Raw genomic sequence first — 23,157 nt, 5'->3', positions numbered from 1 at the left:
CCCAGGGTTTGGATCCTGGGCACGGACATGGCACTGCTTGTCAGGCCACGTTGAGGCAGCGTCACACATCCCACAACTAGAAGGACCTGCAACTAAGATATACAACTATGTACGGGGGTGGGGGGTGGGGTGGGAAATAAACCAGAAAAAAAAAAGATTGGCAACGGTTATTAGCCCAGGTGCCAATCCTCAGGGGGAAAAAAGGAGTAAAGGAGTTTATCACCAAGAAACCAGTTCTACAAGAAATGCTGAAGGGATTATTTAAGTGGGAAAGCAATGACCACGAATATTATAAAAAATTATCAACAAAACAAAAGAAAAATAGGCAATAAAATCACTTGTCAAGGTAAAAATATAGTTAAGCTAGCAGATCAACTACCTGTGAAGCTTAAAAGACAACTATACTAAAATCACCTATTTCAATGATAAGAAGGTAATGGATAGACACTCTAAACAAAAGACTACATATGATTTGAAAAACATAAAATGTGGGAGGAGGGGAGTGAAAAAGAAGAGCTTTTAGAAAAAGGTCAAGCTAACGAGTCTATCAACTCAATATAGACTGTTATATACATAGAATATTACATAGAATCCTCATGGTAATCAGAAAACTATAATAAGTAGGCAAAAATGTAAGACAAAAGAAATCAAACCTATTACTAAAGACAGCCATCAAACCACAAGGGAAGAGAGCAAGAGGAAAAGAAAGGAACAGAGAAGAACTACTAAAAGATACCAAAAAAACCAACAAAATGGCAATAAATACATATTTATCAATAGCTACTTTAAACGTCAATGGACTAAATGTTTCAATCAAATGCCATAGGGTAGCCAATTGGATAAAAAAAACAACACCCATGTATATGCTGCATACAAGAGACACAATTCAGACCTAAAGACACTCACCAACTGAAAGTGAAAGGATGGAAAAAGATATTCCATGCAAGTGGCAAAGAAAAGAAAACGGGGGTAGCAATACTTATCTCAGACAAAATAGACTTTAAAACAAAAACTGTAACAAGAGACAAAGACGGGCACTACATAATGATGAAGGGAACAATCCAACAAGAAAATATAACGCTTGTAAATATCTATGCATGCAACATAGGAGCACCAAAATATATAAAGCAATTATTAACAGACATAAAAGGAGAAATAGTAACACAATAACAGTAGGGGACTTTTAACAATCCACTTATACCAATGGATAGATCATGCAAACTGAAGATCAATAAGGAAACACTGGCCTTAAAGGACACATTAGACCAGATGGACTTAGTAGATATACACAGGACATTCCATGCAAAACCACAGAATACACATTCTTTTCAAATGCACATGGAACATTCTCCAGGATTGATCACATATTAGGCCACAAAACAAGTCTCAATAAATTTAAGAAGATCGAAATAATACCATGCATCTTTTCTGACCACAAAGGTATGAAACAAGAAATCAACTCCAGGAAGAAAAACAGAAAAGCCACAAAAACGTGGAGATTAAACAAAATGCTACTGAACAACAATTGGGTCAATGAAGAAATCAAAGGAGAAATCAAAAAATTCCAGGACACAAATGAAAATGAAAATATGACACGCCAAAATCTGTGGGATACAGCAATAGCAGTTCTAAGAGGGAAGTTTATAGCAATTCAGGCCTACCTCAACAAAGAAGAAAAATCCCAAATAGACAATCTAAAAGTGCATCTAAAGGTACTGGAAAAAAAACAACAAAGAAATACCAAAATCAGCAGAAGGAAGGAAATAATAAAAATCAGAGCAGAAATAAACAAAATAGAGACTAAAAAAACAACAGAAAAAATTAATGAAACCAAGAACTGGTTCTTTGAAAAGATAAACAAAATTGACAAACCCTTAGATAGACTCACCAAGAAAAAAAGAGAGAAGGCTCAAATAAACACAATCAGAAATGAAAGAGGAGAGATTACAATGGACACCTCAGAAATACAAAAGATAAAGGAATAGTACGAAAAGCTATACACCACCAAATTGGATAATCTAGAAGAAATGGATAAATTCTTAGAAACATACAACCTTCCAAAACTGGACCAAGAAGTAGAAAATTTGAATAGACCAATCACCAGTAAGGAGATTGAAACAGCAATCAAAAACCTTCCAAAAAATAAAAGTACAGGACCAGATGGCTTCCCTGGTGAATTCTACCAAACATTCAAAGAAGACTAAATACCTATATTTCTCAAACTCTTCCAAAAAATTGAAGAGGAGAGGAGGCTTCCTAACTCATTCTACGAAGCCAACATTATCCTGATACCAAAACCAGACAAAGACAACAGAAAAAAAGAAAATTACAGGCCAATATCTCTGATGAACATCGATGCAAAAATCCTCAACAAAATACTAGCAAATCAAATAAAACAATACACTAAAAAGATCATACATCATGATCAAGTGGGTTTCATTCCAGGGATGCAGGGATGGTTCAACATCTGCAAATCTATCAACGTGATACACCACATTAACAAAATGAAGAATAAAAATCTTATGATCATCTCAATAGATGCAGAGAAAGCATTTGACAAGATACAGCATCCATTTATGATAAAAGCTCTAAATAAAATGGGTATAGAAGGAAAATACCTCAACATAATAAAGGCCATATATGACAAACCCATAGCAAATATTCACAACGGAGAAAAACTGAAAGCTATCCCTCTAAGAACAGGAACCAGACCAGGATGCCCACTGTCACCACTCTTATTTAACATAGTATTGTAAGTCCTAGCCAGAGCAATCAGGCAAGAAAAAGAAATAAAAGGGCTCCATATTGGAAATGAAGTGAAACTGTCACTCTTTGCAGACGACATGATTTTATATCTAGAAAACCCTAAAGAATCCACTAAAAAACTTTTAGAAACAATAAAGGAATACAGTCAAGTCGCAGGATACAAAATCAAAGTACAAGAATTGGTTGCATTTCTATACACTAACAATGAAGTAGCAGAAAGAGAAACTAAGAAATACAATCCCATTTACAACTGCAACAAAAAGAATAAAATATCTGGGAATAAACTTAACCAAAGAGGTGAAAGATTTTGGTGTACGCACCAAAATCTATAAAACACTGTTGAAAGAAATTGAAGAAGTCGCAAAGAAATGGAAAGATATTCCATGCTCTGGGATTGGAAGAATTAACATCGTTAAAATGTCCATACTTCCTAAAGCAATCTATAGATTCAACGCAATCTCTATCAAAGTTCCAACATTTTTCACAGAAATAGAATAAAGAATCCTAAAATTTATATGGAACAACAAAAGAGCCCAAATAGCCAAAGGATTCCCGAGAAAAAAGAACAAAGCTGGAGGTATCACAGTCCCTGATTTTAAAATATACTACAAAGCCATAGTAACCAAAACAGCATGGTACTGGCACAAAAACAGACACACAGATCAATGGAACAGAATCAAGAGTCCAGAAATAAACCCACACATTTATGGACAGCTTATATTCGACAAGGGAGCCAAGAGCATAGATGGAGAAAGGAGAGTCTCTTCAATGAATGGTGTTGGGAAAACTGGACAGCCACATGCAGAAGAATGAAAGTAGACCATTCCCTTACACCATGCACAGAAATCAACTCAAAATGGATTAAAGACTTGAATGTAAGACCCAAAACCATAAACTTCTAGAAGAAAACACAGACAGTATGCTCTTTGACATCAGTCTTAGCAGCATAGTTTCAAGTACCATGTCTGACCGGGCAAGAGAAACAAAAGAAAAAATGAACAAATGGGACTACATCAAACTAAAAAGCTTTCGCACAGCAAAGGAAAGCATCAACAAAATGAAAAGACAACCTAACAATTGGGAGAAGATATTTGCAAGTCATATATCAGATACGGGATTAATATCCAAAATATACAAAGAACTCATACAGCTCAACAACAAAAAAACCAACAACCCAACTAAAAAATAGGCAAAGGATCTGAACAGAGATTTCTCCAGAGAAGATATATGGATGGCCAACAGGCATATGAAAAGATGCTCAACATCATTAGCTATCAGGGAAATGTAAATGAAAACTCCAATGAGGTATCACCTCATTCTGGTCAGAATGGCTATAATTAACAAGACAGGAAACAACAAATGTTCGAGAGGACGTGGAGAGAAGGGCACCATTGCACACTGCTGGTGGGAGTGCAAACTCCTGCTGCCACTATGGAAAGCACTATGGAGATTCCTCAGAAAATTAAGAATAGATCTACCATATGATCCAGCTATCCCACTGCTGGGTATTTATCTAAAGAACTTGAAAACGTAAAGGCATAAAGATACTTGCGTCCCTATGCTCACTGCAGCACTATACACAATAGACAAGACTTGGAAGCAACCTAGGTGCCCATCAAGGGATGAATGGATAAAGATGTGGTATTTATACACGATGGACTACTACTCAGCCATAAAAAATGATGAAATCCGGCCATTTGTGACAACATGGATGTCCTTTAGGGTATTATGCTGAATGGAATTAGTCAGAGGGAGAAAGTCAAATACCGTATGATGTCACTCATAAGTAGAAGATAAAAACGATGGCAAACAAATACATAGCAATGGAGATTGGATTGGTGGTTACCATGGGAGAAGGAGGGAGGGCAAAAGGGGTGATTACGCTTGCATGTGAGGGGATGGTCTATAATTACTTTTTGGGTGGGGAACATGATGTAATCTACATAGAATTCAAAATATATTACGATGTACATCTGAAAGCTATATAATGTTATAATCCAATGTTACTGCAATTAAAAAATAAATAAATAAAAATTTTTAAAAATTGATAAGCTAGCCCTGCACATCAACAGGGTAACCAGAGTCATGTTTGAGGAAGGGATATACATTAAATTTCCACAGTAGCAAAGAGAGGTCAACTGTGATTCTGCTCCAAAATATATAGAAACTATAGTCTGCCAATGCAGAAGAAAAATCTATTAACACAAAGATAAGACAATTGATTTAATTCAACTGAACACCAGCAGCCCAACTCTTAATCATGTACCTAAGGAGTGGGCAAACTTTTTCTATAAAGTCCCAGATAGTACATATTTTCGGCTTTGCAGGCCATATGTCTCACTTCTAACTACTCAACTCTGCCATTATAGGGCAAAGGACAAAACATAAACAAATGAATGTGGCTGTGCCTTAATAAAAATATATGGACAGTAAAATTTGAATTTCATATAATTTTCATGTGTCATGAATACTCTTCAATCTTTCTCAATCATTTAAAAAACATAAAAACTACTCTTAGTTCACAGATCCAACAAAATCTGGTGGCCTGCAGCCCTGTTCTACCTGATAGACAATTTCCGGTCACTGATGAGGGCCACAGATCCAAATTTCAGTAAAGTTACCCAATAGGAGCAACTTATACAAAAGATTAGATTAGTTCAAGACTCTTGTTCTGCTAACAGTAGAAGGTGTGAAAACTAATAATGGAAACCTCAACTAAAGTTGAAGTCGGGAAGGCCTGCAAAGGGAGCTTTCACACCCTACCACTCATCCTCAATCACCCCGAACAGGAAGAGACATACCTTGCATCTTCAACAGGAAGTTGCTGCTATACTACCCCAGGAGGAAAAAGGAAGATTTTCTTCTTGCCCAGCAACAACCCCAGCCAATGGAAGATGCCAAAGCCACCCTGCTGAGGAGCCAAAACCACCCTGAACTCTTACTCCTCCCCAAAGAGCTTTCATTTACAACAGCCCCTCACAACTCCCCCTTTTTCTCTATAAAAGCAAGCGCCCCTCCTTTGTTCTCTGGACTTGCCTGTGTTTCACCATAGTTTGCACATCCTGAATTACAATTACTTTGTTATTTCCAAATAAACTCATTTGTCAGTAAAATAACTGGCTATTTTAAAGTTGATAAAGACAAACAGTTGTTATTGCCTTTCTGGAAGTTTAATAGACGGGCTAGGTCCCTTGGCCTTTTGCTATACCTGAAAACCATCCAATTAGGAGGTACTCGAAGACCCTGAAATCCAGGCCTTCAGAAAAAGCAATCAAGGTGAACAAAACATCGAGCAGACACTACAGAGCCCTCAGTCTGTGTGCACAAACTTTAAACAGGCTGTGAGACATCCAGGTTACACCCTTCAAAAATGCACTGGTGAGGGCTCCAGTTCTCACAGTTACTATAATCTAGTAAGATAAACACATTAAGACTAATAAACAAATGGCAAGCCATAGGATATTGCAGTATATGAGGAAGCTGTTTGGTATAAATCTAATTTGGCCTGACCTTGCTTTTTCCAGAGTGGCCGTTGCACATGCATTGCACATCTGCTTTAAGCATTTCCTGTGTCCACAGACAAGAACAAATGCCCTTAAGGTAAAGATGCAGCTTCCCCTACATTGGCATTTCCTTAAGGCTAAGCATCTCTCCCTAGACTAGGAACTGATTGCTGCACCCACCCTCTGACCACCCAGCTCGAGACAACAGACCTGCCAACCTGCCTGTCCACTGAAACAGCAGACCTGCTACCTGCTGTCCATCAATCGCTATGCCGACAGCGCCATCTCACTACTATAAAAGGGACAATCCAATCACATGGGACACGTGCTCTGTGACCGTATATACCACTCTGGACACCCCGCCTCTGTGGTGCCCTTCCTTCCTTGGGGAAGGCCGCCCAGGCTATATGGTCCTCACATTTTGGCTCAGAATAAACCCACCTCAATTTTCATTTACAGATTGGTTGCAGATCATTTTCCTGGACAAGACCCACGTGGGCGGTTTCGAGCTTGGAAAACACGGCGTGCGTAATAAGCTTTTAAGCAAGATTTTAAAACTCTGGCTCTCACGCCCTCGCCTCCTCGGTGCTCCCGCTCCCGACAGTGCCTGTCTCCAAGCGCAGACCCAGCAGGCTGGACACACGCTCACGCTCCAGCCCGGGCAGGCCCAGCACCGCCGCCTTTCGAGCCGCCAGCAGCGCCCCTTGCGATAACCCCCCTAATCGGAAAAACTCGCTTCTTCTCAGTCTCCTTCCCCGGCGCCAAATGGCGCAGAAAAACTACCCCCGACAGTTATAACATCCCTCTGACATAAAAACAGAAAACAGATAACCAGAAACGTTACAAAAGTGGAAAACCGCACTTCTAATCACCCACCACAAGGAAACTACTCAGATAACCACTCGCCCGGGAACGCAAGCGCGCGCCTCCGGAGCACCCTATAGACCACGCTTCCGGAGTCTCGCGAGATCTCAATTGTCTCAGGCGTTCAGGAACTGAGACACTTCGCGGGAGTTCCGCCGGCGGCGCTGGAGAGTCAGGTGACCTCCCGGCTCCGCCCCTGTCTCCCTCGTCTGCCCGCCCGCCTCGCGCATGCGTGGGAGGCGGTGGCAAGTTGGCGCCTCGCGCGGCCGGCTGGCGGGATGGGGCTGAGCCGGGTACGGGCGGTTTTCTTTGACCTGGACAACACGCTTATCGACACGGCCGGGGCGAGTAGGAAAGGCATGTTGGAGGTAACGTCTCGGCTCCCGCGGCCCTCCCGCGGGCGGGATCAGCGCGCCCCACGCCGTCCCGCGCTGTCCCACGGCCCCTCGGTTTACTCCCCACCCACGCCCGCCATTCCGCTCCCATCTCACACCGCGCCGGGGCCGGGCGTCTCGGAGGGCCCAGGGGCCCCTGGCCTTCGTTCTCTGAGACCCCCGTGACAGTGGGCCGCGGGGACTGGCCTGGGGAGGTGGCGGCCCTGTGACCTGCCCGGCTGGCCCGGCCCTGCGAAGCCGGGCTCTCGGAGCTGACTCCAGCGCGTGGGGCCCGGAAGGATGTCATTAAACTGCCGCGGTGGCAGAGCGGCCCGCAGACGGAAGGACGGTCCCGGCGCCAGACGCCGGGCCTCCCGTGAGTGACCTCGCGGAGGGTCGTCCCCCTACCGCGTGCGCTTCGGCGGATCTTTGAGGAGACCCGAGAAGTTTCACAACTGTCAGTGGGACCCTGAACTTAGTCGACTCCGGAGAATTTTCTCCGCGGAAACTCCTCTCCGGTCTCCCTGCTGCGGGCGCTGCCCTTCGTAGATTCCTGGGGTGACCCCCAAAGCACAAGCCCCCGCTGTGCCGCGTGCCTTTGAGTCGCACTGCTCAGCAGCAGCCTCTCCTTTCTATACCCGCAGATGCTGTATCTTTCCCGCGCTCTTCCAGCCCTTCATCCACCCCTGCTTTCTTTCCTCTGCCTTCAGCTTTAAGGAGTAACCAAGGATAATCAGATGTGAAAAACCCACCTCCAGAAGTTCATCCTTCCAACCCTGAGCGTCCCGTCCTCTTCAAGCTTCATTAGTTAGGTTTTGTCTCCCTGGATCTTCGTCCTCTTTCTTGATGCATTCTACTCCTCCATATTCAGGTCTGTCCCATGCTTTAAAAAAAGAACACCTCCCTTGGACTCATCTTCCTCCACTAGATGTTAGCTCTCTCTCTTGACAGTCATGTTTTTCAAGAGAACTTTATACCCATTACCTCCATGTGTCTACCTCCTATTTACTCCTGAGTCCATTGCAGTGTAGCTTCTGTCTTTGCAACTAGAATGAAATAGACTTGACAGGTCATTAGGCACCTCCCAAACTGCCAGAATCAGTGGACATTTTAAGTCTGTCTGAAAGACTTTACTGAGGCTTTCCACACTATTGAGTCTTCTTCCACCTTCATACCCTTGACTCCATCTCAGGCACCACCCTGTGCTGGGTTGCTGCCAGTATCTCCAGCAGCCCACAGTACATACATATGTACCTGTCTGTCCTTGGCAGCAAAGGCCAGTGTGTTGCAATTAAATTCTTGTTTTAGGCCGAATGGTGCTGTAGGCCAAGGGTTCAGGCTTTAAAATGAGACTCTTGATTTTGAATCACAGCTCTCCCAATGCCTCCCTGAAAGTGCCTGAACAAGTTATTTAACCACTTTAAGCCTCACATCCTCATTATAATATTTGAATAGTGGTATTAGTCCTAAATAACCCTATCAGGTGGGTTTTACATAATGCACGTGAAGTACTTAACCTTCCAGCGCTCACTTGATGTACTGTACCACCATCGCCACGTCACCCAGACCATCCCGTCCTGCACGTCCCCCTGCCCTTGTCTTAGTTAAACCTGGACTCCTGTATAGACTGTTGCTGTGGTCTTGTCTCCAGGCTTACTGTGTCCAGTTCATCCTCCACATTCCTGCCACAGTGAAATTTCTGAAACAAAAGTCAAATTGTATTTCTCCTTGGCCTTTACACCCTCCCTTATGCCAGCACTGTATTTTGTTCATATATCTCTTGATGTACTTGTCAAGGGGTATTATAATTAGTTTTTGCAACTCAGATGCCCACAACTAGTGAGCCTCTTAAGAGGGAGCAAACTGTCTTAGTCATCTTGGTTTGACACATGGTAAATGTTGAATGAATGCTGGGTGGATGGATGCAAATCCAGGTCTCCAGACTTGGTTCTGTTGCCACTCCCTTTATAAATATCCTATGAAATGAGCAGAATTGAACTGTGCTTTTAACTTACAAGAAATGCTTTATCACACAAGAATACAACACCCATAAATGTTGGTCTATTCAAAAGTAACATGCCAGCTTTCCTAAATCACTCTGAATGGCTCATGAAAGGAGGAAGGGCCTTGGGCTTGGGGAGCAGTCATATACTGACTATATCAACTTTAATTTTTTTTAATCTTTTGGCAAGGTTACTTCTTTGCATTCTCTTTAGGCCTGTCTGTCAGTGTCACTACTCAAGAGGAAGCCTTCTACAGAAATCTGGGGTTTCTCAGTGAACAAAGCAGAAAAGATTTATGCATTTGTGAGTTTACATTCTAGTGGTGATGACAGTGAACGTAACTCATCAGATTTATAAGTGTGTTAGAAAAAGTGAAGGGAGGAACAAATTGCAATTTTAAATAGGTTGGTCAAATTAGGCCACATTGAGTAGATGATGTTTAAGCAAAGACTAGAACAAAAAATAACAGGAGGGCTGCTTAAATTGTTAGGCTGTATGCAGGCATAGTTTGTATGTGTTAAGATAGAGCCTTAGAGTTTTAAAGTAGATGAAGTTTGAGTTTGTATTATGTCTGCAAAGTATTCCCCACCACCACTATCTTAGGGCCCCTTTCTTCAGGCCTATTGATGCCTGGTGGGCTTATACTAAGAATCCTTTTCAAGCCTGCCTTACTGTTATGGAAAATGTCATCACACATCCAAGTTGGAGATCTTTTTCTCCACATCAATTCAATCAAAACTTCTGTTCTCTCAGTGCAACTGTTAAGAGAGTTTGTACTAATAATAACACGTACTAATTCCACTTAGGTGTTATTTCTGTCTGAACTACTATTAACATGAGTGACATAAATTTTTTTCCCAAATATGTTAATATTAAAATGCTACTTGTTATCCCACATGAATCGGTAATTAGTTGCCATGTGACAAGATGAGAAAGTTAATTCAGGGGATGTAATGGGAAGAAATTTTGAAACTTGGGAGCAGTATGCTATTCCTTTATAAGAATCTCCCTTTTAAGGTGGGTCATTCTTTTTCAGAGCCCCAAGATTGTGCTTAATGAATTGCCAGTTGCAGTAACAGGAAGTTGGATCTTTATTGGGAATTCTATATTTATTAATTATGAGCCGGCTCCTATTTAGGCTCCAAGCACTGTGGAGTCCTAGATGCCTGTGTCCTTTATTGTGTAGCAGTAGCGTTGCTAAAGCTTTAGAGGGACCTTCAACAATAGTTCAAGAGTGATTCAATTGACACTGTTAGGAAAGATGGTGACGAAACCATGGAGGTTGAAAAAGTTTGATTTGTTAATTGAGATTTAACTTTATAAGGCAAAAATTTTCAGTGTTTTGCCTTCACCTAAAATTCTTAGCACTGGTATATTTTTCTGGACTAATAAGACTTTTCTTAAATATTACAATTTCTGATGAGCACAAATAGCCTGAAAAATACTTCCTGTACTTTTGGTGTAAGTCATTCTTATACTGTGAAGGAAGAAGAATGTGTCTGTTCATCCCTTTCCCCCTTTTTAGTAGATGAATTGAATGTCTGCTGTGAGTAGCATACCACTCACTCCCTGTATAGTTAGGGTTTGTTTGACCTCTTTGCTTCGACAGCAATGTTTAGTCCCAGCTATGTGCATTGCACTCATCCTCAAAGACCCAAAATTATCTTGGCAAGGTTGATTTTCCCCAGATGTCCCTAAGACAGGGACTTCCAGTGAAGGTCATTCATTTGGGAGGTAATCCCAGGCAGTGCTGTGGAGGAGTGGGCATTAAGACAGGAAAGGAATATAATACAGGCTGTGTGAGCGTGTTACTGGTGTGATAGGTGGAGAATCTGGGAGACAGTATGCAGAACATGCTTCACTTATCCCTCCCAAGGGGCCAGAAAGCTGTAATATTTATCCGCCAATTTCCACCCCTCATTGGTGGAGGCCTGCTCCCAGGGCAACACTGCAGCCCCAGCCTATGTGCATGGGTGCTGCTGTGACCAAATAAAGCCCTCAGGCAAAGAAACCCAGGTACTTAACAGTCTGAAGCCATTGGAATGTATGGGAATAGTGTGTGCCAAGGGAACTGGGTAGCATCTGCGACAGCCTGGGATTCAAGGCCCTTTACAAACTGGTTCCAAACAGCCTCTCCAGCCTCATCTCTTAGCATCCTCCCTTGCATCCTTTCCGTTTCAGCTGAACTCAACTTCTTGCCATTCCCAGTTCACAAAATTCCAAGCTCTGTCTTTGTTCATGGTATTCCTTCTATCTAGAATGATTTTTATCCTCTTCCCATCCCGACCCTCTTAACTCCTTCATTTAAATGTTGCTTCCTCTGCCAAGTCTTACCCAACAACCCTGTGGAATGACTTGCTCCTTCCATTTTATTTCCATAGTTGTTCACCCAACTGTTATGGTACTCAACTCAGCATTTGTGGTGGTTGCATACCTGCTTATTTTCCCTACCAGATCATGTCATGAAGACAGGGGACCTGGTCTCCAGTGCCTAGTACAGTAATGAAAGGCAAGCATGGGTTTAAATACCAGCTCAGACAAGTTACTTAACAGTTCTGACCTTCCATTTCTTCGTCTCAAAGAGAACTCCCTTGCAGAGTTGTAGAAAAGGTTAGAAATAATGTGTCTGAGCACTGGGCATAATGTTTGCCCCATTAGGTCTTGGAAAATGTTAGAAGACAGGCCAAATAGATAAGAACCTAATGTAATAAAAGCCAAAATAAAGAGCTGTGGGAGCATGAGAGGGAGTGCTTAATTCTGATGAGAGATTCAGAACCAGCACAACAAAGAGGGTGACTTTCAACTACCTGAATTTTTTTTCTGGAAAACAAGATTTGAAAGAGGCACTGAGTCATTAAGCTGCTGAAATCACAGATCATGCTTGATTCTGTTAGAGCTATATACACATTTTCAAAGTATAGAATTGGGTCCCATTTTATATGGTGCTCAATTTAGGCCTTCAAAACGTAACATGGAGATAGATGAGAAAAGTTGAGATAAACTAGTGTTATTTCTGGGAAGAGTCTAAATAATAGTTGTTAGAAATTTAAAATGTCTTACTAAATATCAACAAAAGTTTTATTTTCATGGCTTCATGACCAGAATGAACGGTCGTGGACTTAAACTGTCAAATAAAAGATTTTTATTAGCTATATATGAAGGATCTTCTTAGAATAGAAATTGGTAAAAAATGTGAATGAGTTGTCTAGAGAGGTTGGGAGATCTTCACTCTGGTGTTCTTTAAAAATAAAATGAATTCTCACCAAAAATGATTTGGTAATAGAGCTGCCTTAAGACAGAATGATTAGAGTTAGAATCTCTCTGCTCTGGGTTTATAGGATCACAGCTTCTTAAGGCATGGCTATTAAAGACATGAAGTGTGTTGATGGAATTATTTTCCTTTATTTAGGTGATAAAGCTCTTACAATCAAAATACCATTACAAAGAAGAGGCTGAAATCATCTGTGACAAAGTTCAAGTTAAACTCAGCAAGGAATGTTTTCATCCATCCAATACATGCATTACTGATCTAAGGACTTCACACTGGGAAGAAGCAATTCAGGAAACAAAGGGTGGTACAGCCAATAGGAAATTGGCGGAAGAATGTTATTGCCTGTGGAAATCTACACGTTTGCAGCATATGACACTAGCAGAAGATGTCAAAGCCATGCTCACTGAACTTCGAAAGGAGGTCCGCCTACTGTTATTAACAAATGGAGACAGACAGACCCAGAGGGAGAAGATCGAGGCTTGTGCCTGTCAGTCCTATTTTGATGCTATTGTTGTAGGTGGAGAGCAGAAAGAAGAGAAACCAGCACCTTCCATATTTTATTACTGCTGTGATCTCCTTGGAGTACAGCCTGGGGACTGTGTGATGATTGGTGACACACTAGAAACCGATATACAAGGAGGCATCAATGCAGGGCTGAAAGCAACAGTCTGGATAAATAAAAATGGAATAGTGCCACTGAAGTCATACCCTATGCCACATTATATAGTTTCTTCTGTGCTAGAGTTACCCGCTCTCTTACAGAGTATAGACTGCAAAGTCAATATGTGAGCTTAAAGCACATAAAAGGGCATGATTATGTATTTTAGGGTCAAATTACAGGATTTGAACTAAGAAAAGTTAAGGCATTCCATATACTATGACTTAGTTCTAAGAGTAATTTTACTTTTGATTTAATGGCCAATCAACCATTGATTAGTATTTATATCTGGAAATCCAGAGTAGATTAATACAAGTTACTTTGAGTAGTATAATCCAGAAAACTTGAGAAAATATATTATTTGTTAATCTGTGACTTGAGGTTTTTAAAAAATTATTTTATTAATCTTTAGTATCTTGGATCTGTGAAGACACCAAGCAGGATAGTTTGTACACAGATGTACAAATGTAGGTTTATGTTCTGGCTTAAAAATAGATATTTTTTAAAAAGATAGTCTAAAAGAGATATCTAATAGAGATTTATCAGAGCAATTGGATCTGGTTAATATGAAATAAGTACTGAGTCACATGCAAATCAAGGCATTTCATGGTGAAATTATTTTTTTATTTTCTTGTTTTAAAACATATACACCATATTTTTGCCTACTTTGAATGTTTGATTCTCTTATGAATCTAACTTTTCTGCATGACCTTTTTCGAGGGGCCCCCCTACTTTTCCTATGGTGTATACATGACACAGATTCCTCTAGTTAAAAAAAAGCTGTTAAAATCATCGTGTGGTGCTCCTTTTCCATGACACTTCTACATCTTCCCAGAGTGAGCCTGTAGGTTCCTCTCAGTCTTTACCTCTTAAGGAATTCTTACTATCTTTTCCCAGGTACACAATGGGGTTGAGGGGACTAGAATGTCTTGCTGGGGATAAGTGCATACATAGGGTACTAAAGTCATTTTCCTTATGTGGATGTATCAGAGGGAAATAGCCTTGGTGCAGCCTAACCATGCAGCCCCCTCTATTCTCTACTGACTGAATAGTTTCACCCGTATGATGGAAATAGGAAATTAGGTTTTGCTATGACCCATTTCCAGGATGCCATTTTTAATACGAGTGGCTCTTCTTGGTGTTACCATCTGCCTTAAGTCTCCTGTTTTTCAAATTTTGAGAAATATATCATCGTTTCACAAATTTTTGTATCCAATTCAGGATTCACTTTGAGCTTACTAATTAATGACTCCATAGCAAGGCATCTTGCAACTGGAAAAATTTCTCTCGACCATTAGGCTAGACTGTGTCATGATTTCATGACCAAACTTGAAGTAAAATGGTAAAGAAAAAAAGAAATGATCTGGGTTGTTTTTTGTTTTTTTGTTTTAACTTTTGTATAAGAAACTACTAATATAAAATGTCAGACTGTCTGTTAGGCTATGTATAGCTATGACTCCTTCAAGTATCCTGTGATTCTGATACTTGGATTCTAGATTATGCCTATCCATAAACCTATTTCCTTAGCCAGTCACTTCTCTTCTGCTACCAAGAACAAGACTCCGCCATTGTGCAAATGCCCTCTTGTGTTTACTTCTCACTCAATGTTTGAAAATGTGATTATGCCCGTGGCTGTTGTAGGTGCTGTTGCCACGAGGCTGAACATTTGTGATCAGGGTATGTTTGTGTGTAGTTCCAGGTATGGTGCCCAGGTGACCTCGATTATATTTTAGCTATTTAAAAATTATTAAGTTAGAGGATCTTGACAGAAACATAATGATGTGCATGATTTCTCTAATAGATTGATGTGTGATGCTGAGGGTTTGTCCTTTTAGCTTTCTCACAGGGTGGATGTAGGCGACATCACATTTGTTATGTTAACTGGAGAAGGTTGATCGCTGCTGGATCATGGTAGCAGATCTCAACAAGATAGCTCCTAGGATGTTAAGTGAGCAGTTCTTCAGCAAAAGTGATCCTAGGGGGTGGGGAATGGAATAACTGGGTTTCCTTGTCTTCACAGTCTATTCTATACGGTGCAGTAATGCAATATTACATTCCATTTGCACCCTTCCTTAGGGAAGAACTTTGTGGTTTTCTACCTTCTGAGTGGAATGTTACAGAAGATACTAAGAAATCTTGGACCAGACCTATGATTTTATTAATAATGTTTTTGCTTTAGGAAAATACTCCTTAAAATTAAAAGATGATGTAACAATAGTGTCCTGTCATCTGTATTTTTTCATAGTTTCCCCACAGTGGTATGCTTGTACAAAGCCATAAATTCTCAATTGTCCAGAGGCTCTCCCAAACACTGCAGTTACAGAGGAAAGCCTAGAGGAGACAAGTGGGCACTGCACCTGGAATGCTGAAACAAAGATTTTTTTTTCTGATTCTGTGTGTGCATCTGCCCACTGGTGCATGAACGTCTTAGATCTGGTGTTGCCCAGGACTCAGTGGGTGCTCAGGAGGTATTGAAGCAAAGACAGTTGTTTTGTTTTGTTTTTGTTGAGGAAGATTTGCCTTGGGCTAACATCTGCTGCGAATCTTCCTTTTTTCGTATGTGAGCCACCAGCACAGCATAGCCACTAACAGACAAGTGGTGTAGGTCCGCACCCAGGAATCAAACCTGGCCCACTAAAGTGTAATGCACCAAACTTAACCACTTTGCCACTGAGTGGCCCAAAAGACAGTTGTTGTTAGTTACAGAGATACTTGGTTTAGCACTTTCAGACTCTTTTTACAACCCACAATAAGAAATATTTTCTATCAGGGCCAGCCCCGTGGCCGGGTGGTTAAGTTCATGCGCTCTGCTGGGGCAGCCTAGGGTTTCACCCGTTTGAATCCTGGACGCGGACATGGCACTACTCATCAAGCCATGCTGAGGCGGCATCCCACATGCCACGCCAGAAGGACGCACAACTAAGAATATACAACTATGTACCAGGGGGCTTTGGGGAGAAAAAGGAAAAATAAAATTTTTAAAAAAATATTTTCTATCACAATCTGTTAAACACATTTATAGTGAACATATTAGTTAATATATATTAATATGTATATTAAATAGTTTTATATGTTTAACTGAAGCAAGTTTCATAAAATAATTCCTTGCTGTACATGAAGCTCAGATTTTTTTCATTTTCATCCTTTTTTTTTTTTCTTTAATTAGGAATATATTTTTGAACAAGTACTGTTTGTGGTACACAAGTCAAAAGAATAAAAAAGGGTAAATAGCAGCAAGTTTGCATATGTCTTCCCCAGGGACCCACCTCCCCTTAAGGCCACTGCTGTTAACAGCTTCCTGTGCATCTGCATATATAGGTATGTATAACCCAGAATTCCTTTAGTTCAGGCAGATTTTTTATCTCTGCTTCTAAGTTTTAGGAAACTGCTCTTGCTAAGATTGATTGAAAGAGTCGTGAAGCTTCTGGTTAAGTCATTTGTATTGGAAACATACATCTTTATGGTCTTGGCTACCCGCTATCCTTGATCTTGTTGGTAAAGGCCATGTTTCCATGTTCCACTTTCTCTGTGCCTATTCATTTGAGGGGAAGGTCAGTACAGCTGTGGAGCCCTTGCCCCTGCTCCAGTCTGACTGGTTTCCCCCTACTTGGTGCATCTCACCATCCTCATAATTCCCTTTGCCTCTTATGTTGGATTTCCTGTTTTCTGTGTCCTGCATATTCCCATTATTTATTCCCCCTTTTTGGTACCATGCATCCTGGATTAGGTTCCCTGAAAAGGTGTGTGAGAGGTGAAAACTTTAAGACTAAGATCCAAAAGTGCCTTTATTGTCTTCCCTGTTCTTGGTAGTCTGACAGCATGCAGTTGGGTATCATTTTCATTCAGAATCTCAGCGGCATTGCTCTGTGGTCTTCTAGCAGCCATTTTTACGTGACCAGTTTCTTTTTCTCTCTTGGAGCTCTTAGAAGTTTAGTTTTCCCCCAGTGGTCTATGATGATGTGCCTTGGGGACAGTAGGTTTTCGTCCCATGTGCTTGGCCCTCTTTGAACCCTGCCAATTAAAAAACCTTATGTTCTTCAGTCCTGGAAAATGTAATTACTTAATTGCATCCCCACTGTTTTTTCTTTCTTTTTCTGGAATTCTACTATTCAGATGTTGGACCTCCTCTACCAACCTTCCACTTTGTTTAATCTTTTCTCTCCTATTTTTCCATCTCTGTTGTTTTTTGGGAGGTTTCTTCAACTTTATCCTGTAATCCTGTTGATTTTTTTTCTTGCCTGTCATCATGTTTTTTAATTTCCAGGAGGTTATTTTGATTTTTCTAAATATTTCTTTTTAATAACATTCTGATTTTGTTTTGAGTGGAATATTACCTTCCCCCAAAATTTTTAAGTTTTTGAGGAGTCCACAGAATGCGCTGTTGCTCTAATCTGTTTATTTGGATCTACTTGTTCCTATTAGAGGCTTTCCTTAAATGCCCAGTAACTCTTGGTTATTCATGAATAAGAGGAGGGATGAAAATGCTGATTGGAACCTCTGCACAAGTGGATGAGGCTTGTCGGCGCAGAGGTCCTTTACTGTAGAGTGTCTGGGCAGTCTGTGAGTTGGAGAGCCCCTGAGGTCGGTGTGTTCAGGCCTTCCCTCTTGGTTGGTCTGGCTTCCTAGAGAAGACTCTCTTGGGCTCCTGACTGAAGGGGAAAGGTCTGATGTCAGCCCCTGGGAGCTGAGCTGGAAGGAGGTGGGCAGGGGTATGCATATGGTCACTTACTCTCTCTGTTTCTGGTTGTACCTGAAGCCAATTATATGTGGTATCCTCCCGTTTAGAGAGCCTCTGTTTTACTCTCTCCAGAGAAGCATCCCAACTTCTGTTGAGTGAGAACTTCAGGTTGGTGTGGGGGGCAGGGATTGTATTTTGAACACCTTTTACCCCAGCCTCCTTAATTCACCCCCCACCCCCTTCTTCAGGACGAGGGTATCTGGTGGTGTCAGTGCCTGAATCTTTGGAGGAGTCTGCTGTGTACCTCAGCATTCCTCAGCTTTTATCACTGCTGCTCTAGACTCGGCTTTCTTGGGTCTACTATATTATTTGCTACTTGTCCACATGCTTTCCAGCTTCCAAAATGTTGATGCCTGTTTTCCTGGTTCATGTGTGTGTGTTTAAATTCCTTTACTTTAGTTTGGGTGGGTTTGGGCTAGAAACAATATTAGTGATGTACTACCTTCTATCACCTTAATATGGAAACTGTTCTTTTCTATTTTGTGTTTAAGGTAGGTCAAGACCACAAAACCAATCCTGTGCCCCATAGTCACTACTCACAGCTGCTCATTTGAGGTGGAGATTTATAGCATGCCTGCAGCTTTTTTCTTTTAATTTTGTTTTGAATTATATATGCAGTGTATTTCTTAAGATCTCTTCACTTTCCTTTTTCTCTATATTCTTGTTTATGACATTCTTTGGCTTGACTCTCATCGTGATGGTGGGTCTCATTGTCCTGTGTCCCTGAATTTTCAACATTGCTTGGATATAGATACCTGTTTTGATTGACAACCCTGTTCCTATGGTCACTTCTAAGACAGTTAGACACTCTTAGATTTCTTTGTAATTAAAATCCTCTGAATGGGGGACATTAAATTTATATTTTTAAAAAATTATGGGGCTGGCCCTGTGGCTGAGTGGTTAAGTTCACACGCTCTGCTTTGGTGGCCCAGGGTTTCGCCCGTTTGGATCCTGGACGCAGACCTCGCACTGCTCATCGAGTCACGCTGAGGCGGTGTCCCACACAGCACAACTAGAAGATCCCACAACTAGAATATACAACTGTGTACTGGGGGCTTTGGGGAGAAAAAGGGAAAGTAAAAATCTTTTCAAAAATTAACTTACTTCTAGCAATAGGGCTAAAATTTTGCCATAATAAAACTGTTTTTTTAACCAGTTATGACATATATGACAATACAGTTATTTCCACTGGATTTCTTGGAAGCTGTCATGATTCTTTTTTTCTGGGGCATCAGGCTGACTGTCTGGATAAGATACTCAACCCAAACTTTTATAAAGTGACAGAAGATAAAATGGCTTAAAAAAATTATGGTTATCAAGTTATTGAAACGGGGATGAAAAGTCACCACTTAATGAGTATAGGGTTTCCTTTTGGGATGATGAAAATGTTCTGGAACTAGATAGTGGTAATGGTTTCACAGCATTGTAAATGTACTTAATGCCCTTAAACTGTACAATTTTTATTTTTATTGTATTTTGGGGGGGGCCAGCCCAGTGGCACAGCAGTTAAGTTCGCATGTTCCAGTTTGGGGGCTCAGGGTTCACCAGTTCGGATCCCAAGTGCGGACATGGCACTGCTTATCAAGCCATGCTGTGGCAGGCATCCAACATATAAAATAGAGGAAGATGGGCACGGATGTTAGCTCAGGGCCAGTCTTCCTCAGCAAAACCAGGAGGATCGGCAGCAGATGTTAGCTCAGGGCTAATCTTCCTCAAAAAAATAAATAAAATAAAAAAGTAACTAATGTTAAATGAGGTAATACGGGTGGGGACCTAAACCGACAAGACTGGTGTCCTTATAAGAGGAAGCGACACCAGGGATGCACACACACAAAGGAAAGGCCATCTGAAGACACAAGGAGAAGATGGCAGTTGGCAAGCCAAGGAGAGAGGCCTCAGGAGAAACCAAACCTGCCAACACCTTGACTGGACTTCCAGCTCCAAAACTGGGAGAGAATAAATTTCTGTTCTTTAAGCCTGTGGTGTTTTGTGATAGCAGCCCAAGCACACTAATACAAGCGGTAACAGCTGTGATGCCTTTTCAAGCCTGAGGTCCATTTTTTCATTCGGCCAAAAAATATTTGAGCAGTGAGCATACACACACCCCACACACGTGTGTGTGTGGTGGGGTTCCCTTGGCATTGAGTCCACAGCAGGGAAATGGGCCCAGCCCTGCTTTCTTGGAGCTCACAGGCTTAAAGGATGAGGGATACCTCATGGAAGCTTTGAGTTTATTCCCTCTGCTATTAAAGCCCCTATGCATGGTGGGATTATAGGCTCCCAGTGATTCCTGGCCAAGACAACAGCCCAATGGCCCTGAACCACCTCTGGATGTTCTGTTTGGTGGACCCTTGGGGCTTGGTTCTTTACTCCACTGGGGTGCAATATAAACTCCCTTCACGGACCAGAACCAAACCAGGGTCTGGACCCCGCAAGAGCCTTGACCATAGGCAACCATACATGCTCTTAAAGGGGAATTTTATTCTAAATCAAAATTCCAGGCTCAAAAGAAAAAATCCCATAGCAAGAACATCTCGTTTTTCCTCATTTCTCAATTACCTCTTCTACTTTTTTCTCTAGAAATTAAAGTCCTTTGTTGAAGAACAAAATTCAGCTGAGCAAATTTTAAAGATTTTATTTTTTTTTTCCTTTTTCTCCCCAAAGCCCCCCGGTACATAGTTGTATATTCTTCGTTGTGGGTCCTTCTAGTTGTGGCATGTGGGACGCTGCCTCAGCGTGATTTAATGAGCAGTGCCAAGTCCGCGCCCAGGATTCAAACCAACGAAACACTGGGCAGCCTGCAGCGGAGCACGCGAACTTAACCACTCGGCCACGGGGCCAGCCCCCCAGCTGAGCAAATTTTAAAGATGTTATTGGCTTTATTCAGTGATCATGAATCAGACAGCATCCAATCTAGCAGATAGAAAGGAGCTCTGAGAAGTTGTATGAGGCAAGAGATTTTTACAGACCAAAGACGTTACACTGGGCATTTGCTGACTGGTTAAAGCAGGGTTACTTTCCTTATCTGGAGCAAAGGGAGGTCTTGGAGCTGGGTGAGTAACATGCTGAGCAGGCAAGCACTGATTGGTTGACCTGAGCCTCCCTTTACTGGGAGAGCCCAGCACAGAAACTTAGTTTTGTCTTGCCGACATGGGGCTCTGGGTTCCTAGTTTCATTTTAGCTTAGGTGAGAAGACCTAAAGTTCCTATTGGGCTCTGAATATCAGCTTTCAATTTGGCCAACTCTGACTATAGGACTTCTTAAAAAAAATTCCCTCAGGGGCCGGCCCCGTGGCCGAGTGGCTAAGTTCGCGCGCTCCGCTGCGGCAGCCCAGTGTTTCGCGGGTTTGAATCCTGGGTGCGGACATGGCACTGCTCGTCAGGCCATGCTGAGGTGGCATCCCACATGCCACAATTAGAAGGACCCACAACTAAGAATATACAACTATGTACCGGGGGGCTTTGGGGAGAAAAAGGAAAAATAAAATCTTAAAAAAAAAAATTCCTTCAGATGTCTCATCAGGTTTCAATCAGCCAGGACAAACAGTAAAAATACTCCTCGAAGTACTGAACTGCCTCCCCCCCGCCTTTTTTTCTTCTTTTAAACTAAAAGTATACCTATCAAGTGACTCAAAAAAACCAATAAGCTTTATCACTTATCCAAGTATGCAAGATGCATCCCCAAAGAGGGTGCAAAAGACGTAGCCCTCTCAAGATCCAGAACCACTGCCAGAGATATCCAAAAGAAAGACAGACTTAGACAATTCCCCTGAGAGCTGGCAAGAGTTGGTTGGACCCTAGCTGCAAATGGAGTGCATCCTACATTTCTGTCTGGCCATACTATCAGAGCCCCCAACCTGACAGTTGAGCTGCCTGCATGTGCAAGAACCAACACGCTGCATGCTCCAGGAAAGCAGAAAACCAAGTCAAGTTCTCAGGACACAAAATGAGACAAACAAGAAAGCAACAGCTGGGGGCCAGCCCTGTGGCCGTGTGGTTAAGTTCACGTGCTTTGCTTTGGTGGCCCAGGGTTTCGCCAGTTCAGATCCTGGGCGCGGACATGGCACCACTCATCAAGCCATGCTGAGGTGGCATCCCACATGCCACAACTAGAAGGACCACAACTAAAAATATACAACTATGTACCAGGGGGCTTTGGGGAGAAAAAAAGAAAAAAGAAAATCTTTAAAAGAAAGCAAGAGCTGTACCTGGGAGAGAAAGGATTGATAACCCATGTGCACCCCAAAACCAAGTTCACAAGAGTCTGAATTTGGAAAGGAAGGGACAATGTGAAATTTTACATTCTTCTCTTGACCAGGCACTATAGACAGAGATCTAAGAGAGCTGATTCTAGTAAGAATTCTCACCCTTCACCAGCCTCTGCCCGTTCTCCCAGGATCCCATCTGTGGGCTCCAGAGTAAGGAGGATGTCCCAGAAGGATCCATCTGCGTTGCCAGAAACTGTAGAGGAGGAAGAATGACCTTCCCACTACACTTTACAGTGGGTTCTTGGCTGAGACTCATTTTTCCCTATGGCACCTTGTAAATGGATAAGTTTAGGTTAAAATTTCCTACTGTGGCCACTGTAATTCAAAATTACCCTTAGTGAGATCTTGCCATTTATGCAAATATATGCAAATTCCAGAACCATAATTTTTAAACAATAAGGAACTGGGGTACCAGAAGGTGGAGTGCTTCATTCTTTAGAACTTGAGCATCCCATGTCTCCATAGTTTCTGTTAGACAAATTTGTCACTCTTATCTTAGGTGTGCACCAACAAAACCAGCAGTTTCCAAAGTGGAACTGCTGACTGAGCCAGAAGAAGCCAACAAATCGGGACTGTGGACTAATCAAGGGACTTCAGGCTCCAGGTGGAACCATCTGTCAGCTCAAGCTGGCCTGCTAAACCCTAGACTGGAAAAGCCAATTAGATTAGGAGCTCAAACACAAAAACTGCAGAGCTCAAATACAAGAGGAACT

General features: G+C 41.8%; 1 protein-coding gene and 1 long non-coding RNA gene across 4 annotated transcripts in view; one reads left to right on the top strand and one right to left on the bottom strand.

Moving 5' to 3' along the window:
• Positions 1 to 7,238, bottom strand: part of LOC139078178 (uncharacterized) — a 35,517-nt gene extending 28,279 nt beyond the window's left edge. For 2 of the 3 annotated variants that reach the window (XR_011531012.1, XR_011531014.1), the window contains exon 1: positions 5,568 to 7,238. This is a non-coding gene — a long non-coding RNA (uncharacterized lncRNA). The remainder of the gene's footprint in view (positions 1 to 5,567) is intronic. The other variant, XR_011531013.1, reaches the window with a different exon arrangement.
• A 27-nt stretch (positions 7,239 to 7,265) lies between these two features.
• NANP (N-acetylneuraminic acid phosphatase) lies at positions 7,266 to 15,656 on the top strand. The gene is made up of 2 exons (XM_008541740.2): positions 7,266 to 7,501; positions 12,920 to 15,656. The coding sequence occupies exons 1-2, from the start codon at positions 7,412 to 7,414 to the stop codon at positions 13,568 to 13,570; spliced, it is 741 nt and encodes a 246-aa protein (XP_008539962.1). The 5' UTR covers positions 7,266 to 7,411; the 3' UTR covers positions 13,571 to 15,656.
• The last annotated feature ends 7,501 nt before the right edge of the window (positions 15,657 to 23,157 follow it).

The sequence above is a fragment of the Equus przewalskii genome, chromosome 21, assembly GCF_037783145.1.
Source record: "Equus przewalskii isolate Varuska chromosome 21, EquPr2, whole genome shotgun sequence".
NCBI classification, from domain to species: domain Eukaryota; kingdom Metazoa; phylum Chordata; class Mammalia; order Perissodactyla; family Equidae; genus Equus; species Equus przewalskii.
Note: the sequence above shows the minus strand (reverse complement) of the source record. Positions and strands in the feature narration are given on the sequence as shown.